This window comes from Hippoglossus hippoglossus, chromosome 15 (genome assembly GCF_009819705.1).
Source record: "Hippoglossus hippoglossus isolate fHipHip1 chromosome 15, fHipHip1.pri, whole genome shotgun sequence".
Lineage (NCBI taxonomy): Eukaryota > Metazoa > Chordata > Actinopteri > Pleuronectiformes > Pleuronectidae > Hippoglossus > Hippoglossus hippoglossus.
The window spans coordinates 4,739,644-4,750,678 of NC_047165.1; the positions used below are offsets into that span (position 1 = coordinate 4,739,644).

General features: G+C 44.7%; 1 protein-coding gene across 6 annotated transcripts in view; it reads right to left on the reverse strand.

Moving 5' to 3' along the window:
* Nucleotides 1-705: 705 nt before the first annotated feature.
* Nucleotides 706-11,035, reverse strand: part of LOC117776030 (echinoderm microtubule-associated protein-like 6) — a 36,634-nt gene continuing 26,304 nt past the window's right edge. The window contains exons 25-46 of one of the 6 annotated variants that reach the window (XM_034609711.1): nt 10,843-10,974; nt 10,592-10,680; nt 9,786-9,962; nt 9,287-9,521; nt 9,089-9,215; nt 7,554-7,568; nt 6,287-6,295; nt 5,605-5,683; nt 5,391-5,520; nt 4,963-5,061; nt 4,538-4,558; nt 4,048-4,221; nt 3,581-3,789; nt 3,325-3,482; nt 3,109-3,223; nt 2,829-3,017; nt 2,555-2,727; nt 2,200-2,362; nt 1,999-2,102; nt 1,744-1,897; nt 1,459-1,559; nt 706-1,134 (exon numbers count right to left, since the gene is read on the reverse strand). In XM_034609711.1, coding sequence (XP_034465602.1) covers nt 1,110-1,134; nt 1,459-1,559; nt 1,744-1,897; nt 1,999-2,102; nt 2,200-2,362; nt 2,555-2,727; nt 2,829-3,017; nt 3,109-3,223; nt 3,325-3,482; nt 3,581-3,789; nt 4,048-4,221; nt 4,538-4,558; nt 4,963-5,061; nt 5,391-5,520; nt 5,605-5,683; nt 6,287-6,295; nt 7,554-7,568; nt 9,089-9,215; nt 9,287-9,521; nt 9,786-9,962; nt 10,592-10,680; nt 10,843-10,974 — 2,678 coding nt within the window. In that variant the 3' untranslated portion in view covers nt 706-1,109. The remainder of the gene's footprint in view (nt 1,135-1,458; nt 1,560-1,743; nt 1,898-1,998; nt 2,103-2,199; nt 2,363-2,554; nt 2,728-2,828; nt 3,018-3,108; nt 3,224-3,324; nt 3,483-3,580; nt 3,790-4,047; nt 4,222-4,537; nt 4,559-4,962; nt 5,062-5,390; nt 5,521-5,604; nt 5,684-6,286; nt 6,296-7,553; nt 7,569-9,088; nt 9,216-9,286; nt 9,522-9,785; nt 9,963-10,591; nt 10,681-10,842; nt 10,975-11,035) is intronic. The other 5 variants (XM_034609713.1, XM_034609712.1, XM_034609714.1 and 2 more) reach the window with 5 other exon arrangements.

Below are 11,035 nucleotides of genomic sequence, written 5' to 3' on the forward strand. Positions count from 1 at the left end.
TCGTCTGAAATCAGGAAACTCATTATCGCTAATTCATTTAATTCTCAACATTTACAGCTGCAGAACTCACGACTTATTAAAAAGTGTGAAACACGTAATAGTATAATTTATATTTGACTAGAAAAACACTGATACGCCAAAACATTAAAGGTTTATATTTTATTTATTTTAATTGTTTATTAATGTTTAATATTTCTTTTTTTGTTCACACAGCATCTTCCACTGATATTCAGTTATTAATAGTTTATTTACTGATTATCAATAAAGTTTTACTCAGATTCATTCAAACAACAGAACTTTGATCATCAACATTTCATATTTACTTTTCTTTCTACATTCAGACGATTCTACATCAACAGCCAAAGTTAATAATTCTGCAGCTGTAAATATTCATAGAAAGATTTTTGAATCCTCATTGTGGGAACTGTTGTGTGTCTCTATCGTTTACTATGTAAGAGAAAAATAAAATAAAATTGATGGTTATTAAAAAACTTAAGAGATAAAAAGACAAAATGTCTCATAGAAGGAGGATTTTTCCCAAATTGGCAAATATTTGTTTTCATGAAATGCTTGTTAAAGGATTTATTAATCATAATTAAACCTTTTATAAAAGCAGCCAGGTCAGAAAGTGATTCACATTTTGTCTGAGAAGCTCAGACAGATGGTGCTGAACGTTTCTCTCTTCACGTCGTCAGCGAACGACCCGGAGACGCAGTTTGTTTAAAAACACACGGACGTTCTGAGTCAATCGGATCAGAACATGAAACCTCCCGTCACTGTGCTGATTGTGTGAGATTCAAACTGTAACCGAGCAAGAAAGTTTTCATCAAAACCATCTGATGTTTTCTCTGAGGAATCTTCTCTTTCCTTGTCACCTCTTCGTGGTTTCGTTGTGTGTCATGTGACCCATCATGTGACCCATCATGTGACCCATCATGTGATCCATCACGTGCTGTGGATCGATGGGCCGGCAGCAGTCTGTAGTCCTCCGCCCTGTCACCAAGAAAAAGGTCGGTGGTGGCTCAGGTTGTGGGTTCGATTCCCCCTGGATCCACTTGTGGTGCTCTTAAGGCGCTCTGGATCAAAGCGGACGGCAGAAATCTGTGCGTTCACAGACATTTCCACACAAACACACTGCAACAGACACACAACAGATGGCAACACATTAAAAACATCAGAAACTCAAAACTGTAACTGTGCGAGTTTCTGGTTCTCAGATGATATTTTCTACTATAGTCCGACTTTTTGTTTTGTTTTACATTCTTATGACTCATTATTCTGACATTTGGTCGTCAGCAATATTTCATAAACTAGACGATTTGAGTCTTGATAAAGTGTTTTTGTACGTAACTGATTTATGAAGTAAAGAACCTGTAGTAAAGAAAACTCTCTGACAACATGTTTCACATTGTTACGACTGCAGTTGAGCTGGATTGTATTTGTTAACGATCAGTTTACCTGCAGTCGTCTCCTCCTGTGCTGATCACGTATTTGTCGTCGTGGGAGAAGCGGATGTTGGTCACATGAGCCGAGTGGCCGAGGTAGCGCTTGTGTTTGGCCTGAAGACAGAAAAGAAATTTATCCTTAATCATAATTATAATAATAATAAATTAAGTGTGGTTGTGGTAATGTATTTTTCTATGTTTACGTAGAGTAAAAATATTCAACATCAGTGTTTTTTTTTAAAAGGATTAAAAACTGGTGAATTAAGGCACAAAGAAAATAAATAAATCAGCGACTCACAAACTTCTCTGTGCAGGGGAAGTCGAACAGTTTGACCAATCCAAAGTCGTCGCCGGTGACGACGTTCATGCCGGCGTGAGAGACGCAGGCACAGTTCACGTCGGCTTTGTCTGCGTTTCGAGGCCAAATCCCTAAAACCTCATCTCCCAGAATACTGAGGCAGAAAAACGTGTTGATTCAGAGCAGCTGAACGTTAATATTATTACTTTTTATCAGCCTGGAGTTAAATTAAAAAAGAAAAAAGGAACCTGTTACCTGGTCCAGGTCGCCCACGTGATTCTGTCGATGACGGTCTGGTCATTTATCAACTTCCCTGAAGGAACCTCGAAAACCTGCCGCTTATAAACTCCTGTGGACACCTTCGCACACAAACACACACACACACAAAATGTAAGGTACTTAGATAAAGTAAACTATGTATATATACTGTGTGTGCACATGTATATAGATGTGTACCTGTATGTAACAGCTGTCAGCAGAGAAGTCGAGCTGCAGGATGAAAGCAGGGATGTCGCTGCAGTAAACCAGTCGGTTCAGACTCGGTCCTCCGCTCACATCGTACACATCCACCGTGTTCTCCACGGAACCGACGGCCAACAGCTGCCGGTCCGGACTGAACCTGGTGATTAATAATGTCAAATGTTTTTCATGCTCTAATGTTCAGAAAACACATCCTCAGACTGTCCACTGCTGCAGCTCCTCTCTTCAGCCTCTGTCTCAAACACTTGGTTTTAGCTCCTGTCTCTTTAAGACCCCCCCTCAGCCTGCTCTGATTGGTCAGCCATGTCTTTAGACGCTCTCTCTCTCCTACCGGATGTCCTGGATGGTGACGCTGCGATCTCGTTTCTTCGCCCACATCTTGAGCGTGTTGGCGAGGAGGAGGAGGAACTCGCCGTTCTTCATCCCCACTGCCAGCATCTCTCCGTCAGAGCTGTAGGTCACACAGCGAGCAGCGTGGCCGACACACACCTTGTTCAACAGTTTCTAAACGTAGAGTGAGGGAAGGAAACAGGACAGTCACCGGTCATGAAAAACATAATTTCGCCCCCTGGTGGCTGGCTGCAGTATAGGTCAGTAATCTGTACCTTGTCCGTGAGGTCCCACAGTCTGATGGTGGCATCGTCGCTGGCGGTGACGCAGAGGTCTTTAACAGGATGAGTGGTCAGACCCCAGATTCCCCCCCGAGCGTGACTGTCCAGCAGCAGGTTGGACGCCGCGTTCTTCTCCCCGACCTCGATGACCTCCCCGTCCTTTGTCCCGACCAGGATCTTCCCCTGAGGGAGGAGGAGGAGAAGGAGGAGGAGGTGAGGAGAAAGTTTGGAGAAGATGGAAGAATGAAACTAATGAAAATTAAAAAGGTCTCACTTTTCCTCGGCAGACAGACCGGACACACTCCACCTGCTGTCCCGTCTCCAGCTGGAACGCTCGACAGCGCTTCATCTCCTGATCCCAGAGCTTCACGGCACCGCCCTCCTTCGTCCTGACACACAAGCCCCAAACATTTCATTGCTTTAACTCCCCTGTTGCAACGCCCCTACACAGAACACTTCCAAAAAGAGAAGACAGGATTGACGGACTCACGGCCTCTCCTTGCCACCGGTGACGATGAGGCCGTCCCTCAGCGTGGTGTACATGGTGAAGACGGGCCCGGTGTGAGCCTTCGCCACCACCCTCAGCAGGTAGTGGTCCCGCCACACATACACGTCCCCGTTAATGGCTCCGGTGAACGTCAGGTTATTCTGCAAAAACAGATGTCAACAGTAAACTAGAGATATGATGTCACTGCTGACAAACTGGATCAATATCAGGATTATTGATCAGGTATCAGTGAACTCACGGCTCCGAACGCCACGGACAGCATCGTCTGCATCCTGCCGTCCTCCACGGTCCCCACCACGCCCTTTTTGTACATCAGAGCACCACCGGCCAGCGTCCAGAACTTCACATGTTTGATTCCCACTGACACGAACTGGGAGTCCGAGTCCGGCCGAAACTCCACCACGAAGATCCGGTCCGGGTGTCCGCCTTTACTGCACACCTTGGATCCTGCACAGGAGACGTTTTTTATTCCTCTAGGAGTTTAATTAAAAAGTGATTTCTTATTTAATTGGTTGTATTTAACATCTATACCAGAACACACATATTTAATACTTTTGTGGGTTAAATTTCAGATTCTTTCAAACCTTGAAGGGATTTTAAATCAATTCTGCTCAAACCTCGTATCGTTCAGAAGCTCATTCCTGTGCCACTGGGCTTCTGAAATAACGTGGGTGTGTTTGATTATTAATCAGATATGAGTCTGACCTTCCTGCCAGCGCCACACAGTGATGGTGTGTTCAGATTCCACGCCGACAGACAGCAGCAGCTTCCCCGTGGCGCTGAAGTTGACGTAGCCGACGCCTTTAGCGTGAGGACAGCGCAGGATGGAGAGGGTCTGTTTGCTCATGGCGTCCCACACGTGGATGGAAGGTGTGGCGCCTGCGTGAAGGTGAAACTGGTCAGAGGACGTCGCAGAGAGAAAGTACGAGGGACTAAAATGTGACAACGACAGGAAACATTCAGGACAAACAGAGCAGACAGAGGATCAGAGCAGCTTCCAAACACCCTGAGAACCAGAGCAGCGTCAGCTCAAAGCACTGAGGAGATTCAAGAGCCAGGATTATTCCATCTGAAAGCTTCAGCATGATTTATAAGAGTTCAGTCAGACTAAATGTTTGAGTCTTCAGCTCGTCTCGTCTCTGGGTCTCAGGGTGTCTGTCCTGATCGGAGAGGCAGTGCTTTTTGTTTTTTTTACCTGGGAGTTCACTGACGTCACCTGAGGTGTTGTGAGAGCGATGGTGACAAATGAGGCCAGCCAAAACACACACAAACAAAAACAACAAAAGAACACACAAACAAATAAAACTGATGAAAAACGGACAGATTCTTGCTGCTTGAATTAGTTATTTTTCTTTTTAAAACACACGTAAGCGTCTAAAAGTGTTTTTTTTACAGACAAAGCTTAGTGATGCTAGCGTCATCGGCTTGTTTCTATTTTCTCAGTGGGAAAAAGTAAAGCAGGCAGGTTCACCAGGAAGCAGAGGAGAGAAAAGCAGGACTAATTTAGAAGTAAACACACTGCCATGCACACACACTCCTCCTGAACACCACACACACGCATTCTCTCTCACACCCTCACACACACACAGACACACACACACACACACACAGACACTGTACCGATCTGTCCGGTAGCGATGGTGTTTTTGTATTTCGGGTGCTGGTTGACGGTCAGACAGAGGATGTCGTCAGTGTGTTCCAGGTAGAAACTCTGAGTTCCTGCAGCAGAAGACAACACGTGGAACCGTTACTGACGATGTGACGCTCTCCCACTGGTAGTCGAGTCATGTGACCGATATGAACCAATCAGGAAGAGAACGTGCGCGTCTACGTCATCCTTTACTAAAGTCTCAGTTTCTGTTCGTCCAGACTAAAACACAACCCCAGAGTTTTCAAACTAAAACGAGACCAGCAGCGTTTACACTAGTCTCTGTATCAGAGGTTGGAAAAGCCTTTTTTAAATCTGTGTTTGGTCTCCACCATACGGCTCATACATGTGGATGTATGAACGATGTGTGGGTCATGAGTATGTGCCGTGCTGTGGTTACCGGTGGTGAGGCTGTGGACGATGGCCGTGGCGGCGGTGTGATAGACGATCTCGGAGCCGTCGTTGAGGTAGTGCAGGTTGTTACGACAATCGAAGCCTCGAAAACCAAACACGTGATCCAAGACCAGGTCCTGCAGAGGGACGGGACAGAGGTGGACATGAGGCCGGACGGATGGACAGACAGAGGGAGAGAGAGAAAGAGAGACGAACTTTACCTCGACTAGTCTCTTCTTCTTGGACACGTTGTTCTTCTGGAGTTTCTCCGGCTGCGGCGCCGCTCGACTCACTGGCGGCCTGAGGATCAATGAGTCTATTAATGACATCATCACTCAACCCGTTCAAAGAGAAATATTCTTATCCCAACAAGCTGACGTCTGGAGGACAGACAGGTGGAGACAGTGAGACAGCGTGGTCGGCCTGAGGGCAGACAGTCACACAGTAGTGTGTAGTGACGGACAGGACTGATGCAGACAGATGTTTGGAGTTCACATCTGGACGTTATCACCAAATGTTAAGTTACAACAAATCCATTTTTATTGCAAATGTTTCTGTGGCAGAGACAGAGACGCTACTCTTCCTACAAGGTTTGTGCACAATCAAAATCCTTTTAAAGCTTTTTCTTCCACGTAAAAAAAACCATTGTGTTGCTTTAACTGTCGACAGTGGTTCACAACATCTGGATCTGAACTGCAAACAATCATCAGACTTCTTCTCATGTTGTCTTTTATCTGTAGGTGAGTTCTGAGGACAATCGATTTCTTCTTGGACGCATGTGTCAATGTGAGGTGATGTCGACAGGAATGTGATGCGCGCGCACACACACACACACACACACACACACAGAAATGAAGAGATAGACAACACAAAGGAACAGGTAGTCAGGTGGACAGGTGTTACCTGGATCCCCTGGACAGCAGAGGGACAGAACCAAGGTACAGAGCTTTAGAAAACACACACACACACATACACACACACACACCCACACATAGTGACACACTCAAACACGCACACAGACACACACACAACTACACACATAGTGACCAATCAAACACAAACACACACACTTAAACCCACACATTTACACAGACACACACATAGTGACACACTCAAACCCACACACACACACACACATAAACACATAGTGACACACTCAAACACACACACACACACATATAAACAGGCCTCATGCTGCACAGAAACTTTAACGTGACTAACTGTGGCTCTAGCTACATGCTGACAAAATGCTAGCATGCTACTGCTGCTGCTCCCTTATATTTCAGTGCTGTCAGGCTAACATGCTAGCATAGCTAATGGCGTTGACAGGCTAACATGCAGAGGCTGTGAGGAGGTCTGAGGGGATCAGATCCAAACGCTCCCTCTACAGAGGAGGAGCAGCAGATGGACGACCAAAACAAAGATGTCAGAAAGATGAGGAAGAGGCAGAGGAGGTCGTTTTAAATTTCAAAAGAGAGGAAGAAGAGGATGAGGAGGAGAAACATATGAAAGGATGACCCCAAAATAAAGAAAGAAATAACTACAATTTAACAGAGACATCATCAGAAACAATGTGAAGAATAGTAGAACAAATTGAATTCAGGGCTGTGCCAACCGAATCGAGCAAAACCGAGCGCGTCGACATCTTCTCCAGGTCCATACATTGTCTTAGTTTATTTACCCAGTCTGAGTTTACACATTTGTCTGATGACACTGTTGGCGTGTGTGTGTATCTTGTCCGGTATTTTTAGTTCCGCACTTTACCTCCATGTACTGTGAGAAAACATTACTCTTGTATTGGATTTTGGACAGAACATATAGGGGGTGGTTAACATTAGAGCGTGGAATCCGTAGATGAAACGGAATTAGGGACAAGACACAAAACTGTGTGGAAACGAGGCAGGAGCCTTCTGTCCGTATTTCTGCGCATCTTCTGAAAGACTTTTTCCATTAATTCAAATGTGAACCATTCGTGATTTTTAAAAGGTTATTCTGTCGTATCCCTGATATTCACCCACTGTCTCCGTCACTGTCGAGTGTGGTCAACTCTTTCCTGGAATGATTTATGAGCTACAGCTCACACAGTTTAATGAAATCACACCTCCTGTATCATATCGACATGTTCCCTGTCTGAAAAGCATCACCACAGTAAGTACCAGCTCATACTTACTTGACAATGCCCTGCCTCCAGGGGAATGCAAGTTAAAACACAACACAGATATTAAAGAATTTCTACCAGCAAGAACACTCAGGACTTCAGGGGACCACCAAGGGACAAACACTAAAAACTACATGAGGACACAAAGTGAACAAACCAACACTGTCCGAACTGCTGGGAGCTTCTGAGCGTCACCAGCTCGACGGGGAAGTTGTGGCTATATTATCACATTTTTAATTTCAAATGATCGAAATCTGTTAAGTCATGGACATATGACTTAATGGGCCGAGTGAGCACAGAGGTCAGAGGCTCCTGGGCAGTGACTGTTTACATTTATTATCAGTGGGTGTGAATAGAGGAGAAAATAATCACAAACAGATGGTAAATAAATATATGAAGAAACAAAATGACCACAAATAACGTTAAACAACTACAAAGAGAAAAAACTGCAAAAAACAGATGGTTAATAACTAATAATAAAGAGACAAAAAACAAGGATATGTCTGTGCCCGGAGCCTCATGTCCATGTTCCAAATATTTCAGTTGATCATCTTCAGTTGGAAGATGAGATGTCAGACTTTGGTTTTACAGAATTCATTTGTAAGTTTCCCCTGAAGACAGAAGCTCAGTGAAACTCTGAAACCTTCACATGTTCTCAGTGTGGACACACAGCAAACTGAGCCGTAACATTCAGGGACCATGCAGAAGCCTGTGCATGCATCCAGTACACACACCTACACACAGACCTAACAACACTGACACACTGGGAACAGTCACTGGGACCACTGACGACAACAAGATGAGAAGTTTCATAAAGTCAGACAGAGTTTGAACCTGCACCAGGAAGACAAAACCTACTGTGACCTCTGAGTCTGACAGAAGAGACTCATCTCTGTATGTGACGCGATTAAAACAACACGACACAACTTTTTACCTTAAACTAACAGCTTCATTAAAATGTATTTGATGGTACAAGGAATTAGAAAAAATATTTCTACACATTCTGAGGGATTGTCCCCTGGTTCCCGAAGAGCAGCTCAAACAACGTCACCACAGAATCGTCCGTTAGGTGATAAAAGAGTGTACAGAGCTGAGACTGATGTTAATCATGTCCACAGTAAAGTGTTAATGTGGTTCTGGTTAAAATAATATGAAGGAAAATTGGTGTTTAATTATGTCTCATTGAAATATTTGTAATTTGTATAATGTGAAAAAGTTAAATCTAATCAGTTAATCCATGAGTATAAGTGAACATTGGTGCCGAATGTGGAGACATTCTCTGAAGGCGTTCTTGAGATATTGTCTTCAGAAGAATGTGACAGACGGACAACCAGATATTATAATGTCTCCGGCCACTAGGTGGAGACAAATACTAGTTTCCACCAACAAGCAGATTTGTCTGGTGCAGCTTTAAACTCGAAATACCCACCTTCCCAAGACAAGTAGTTGTCATGGTGATTAATGTGTGTGTGTGTGTGTGTGTGTGTGTGTGTGTGTGTGTGTGTGTGTGTGTGTGTGTGTGTGTGTGTGTGTGTGTGTGTGTATACCTCTCCTCAGCAGACAGCTCCTTCAGCTGTTGATGAGGTTTGGTTCCCTTCATCTCTCGGATGCTGACGGCATAAATCTTGGTGCTGTAATCCACCGTCTTCTCTCGGGCGACGTCACTGTCGTAGCCTTTCAACACAAACAGTCATGACCAGCTGCTCCTCTGCAGCTCGACCAGCGTAGTTATAAACTTCACCCACCTCCATCCTCCTCGGTGTCGTCGTCCGACTCCTCACTGTCCACGAGGGGTCGGTTGTCGCGTAACAAAGGCCCCTCCCCGTCCCCACCGGCCACGCCTCCTCGTTCCCTCGCCCAGATCATCAGGGCGGTGTCAGCCCCGCCCACCGTCAGTAGGGTGGAGTCATCCTGAGCCCAGCGGACGTTGGTCACCTGAGCGCTGTGGCCTACGTAACGCTTAAAACGAGCGTACTGACCCTGGAGGGAGGATGGAGAAAAGAAATACACCTGCTCATTCACACCGAATCAATAGTATTAAATACTTTTATTATCATATATACAACATATCTTTAATTTTCAGTAATTTCAGTATTTTATTTTCATACAGATTAAGGGATTATTTATTTCACCCTCTGGAGTCTCTGGACTTTTTAAGGACATATCTCGACCAGAGGTGAACTTTGCTTTAAGAGAATCTTATGCTGAATGTAAAATCTGAGTGTAGCAGTGAACCTGTCTTACTCTGACGGGGTAGCTGAACAGCTTGAGGAAGCCGAAGTCGTCTCCGGTGGCGAGCAGTGCTCGGTCCCTGGTGAGCGACGCGGCGTTGACGTCGGTGATGTCGCTGTGCGTCGGCCAGATTCCCTCACAGCTTGAACCCAGAACGCACGTCCAGCTGGACCAGTCCATCCGCTCCAGCTACACAAAGAACAAAGTAATACACACGACAACATGAGGAAGACACACAAACATTTCTGAGGAGACGTGTCATCATCCACAGCCACATTATTGGATTTGAAAATGTATCTCTGAGCTTTCTATTTTATTCAATTTCATTATATAAGAGTGTTATATTTTTTATCCTACTCATTTTAACCTGTTTTCATTCTGTACTTGAGCTGCTGTAATACCCGAATTTCCCCAATGGGGATCGACACAGGATTATTATCTTATCATTTCTCCAAATGAAAAGCACCTTGTTCTTCCACTTCAGCTCCTGTTTGCAGTGAACTCATGGACATACAGATAAACATATCTGTTTCACTGTGATACTTAAGTAAAAGTTAAAAGTAAAAAATACTATATTATATATATTGATATTAATAAGTTCTGCAGGATCCCTCTGATTTCTAAGTGGCTTTCTGGAGGTTTGTTGTAGATGAACATCAGAGATAATAACGTCATCAGGAAGTGTTTAGATGTGTATGATGTTAATGTGTGTTTCATTTCTGTGCTCAGATCCGACTGAGTTATGACCTCTGCTGGATGTTCATGTATGTTGCAGACCAGATACACACATGCACGTGCACACACACACACACCCTGACCTCATCGTTCTTGATCGTTTGCCTTCTTCCTCTTGGGGCTTCGAAGAAAAGCTGCTCTTTAGCTCCTGTGTTGACCTGCAGCAGTTTACCTGCACACACACACACACACACACACACACACACACACACACACACACACACACACACACACACACACACACACACACACACACACACACACACACACAGCTAAGACACGTTTGGACGGAAGACGACTTCAGGAATGAACAGGATTAAAAAAGTTGTTTCACCTCGAGCGTCCCAGTCGATGTGTGTGATGTAGCTGGACGCTCCTTTACAGATCCCCACTCTCTTACTGCTCAGCACGTTGTAGATGTCCACGAAGCTGTCGTGTGACGCCACCGCCAGGAACTTTCCAGAGTCTGAGAGAAAATGTCCCACACAAGGATGAGTGGATTGTCTGGGTCAATATGTGTGTGCATA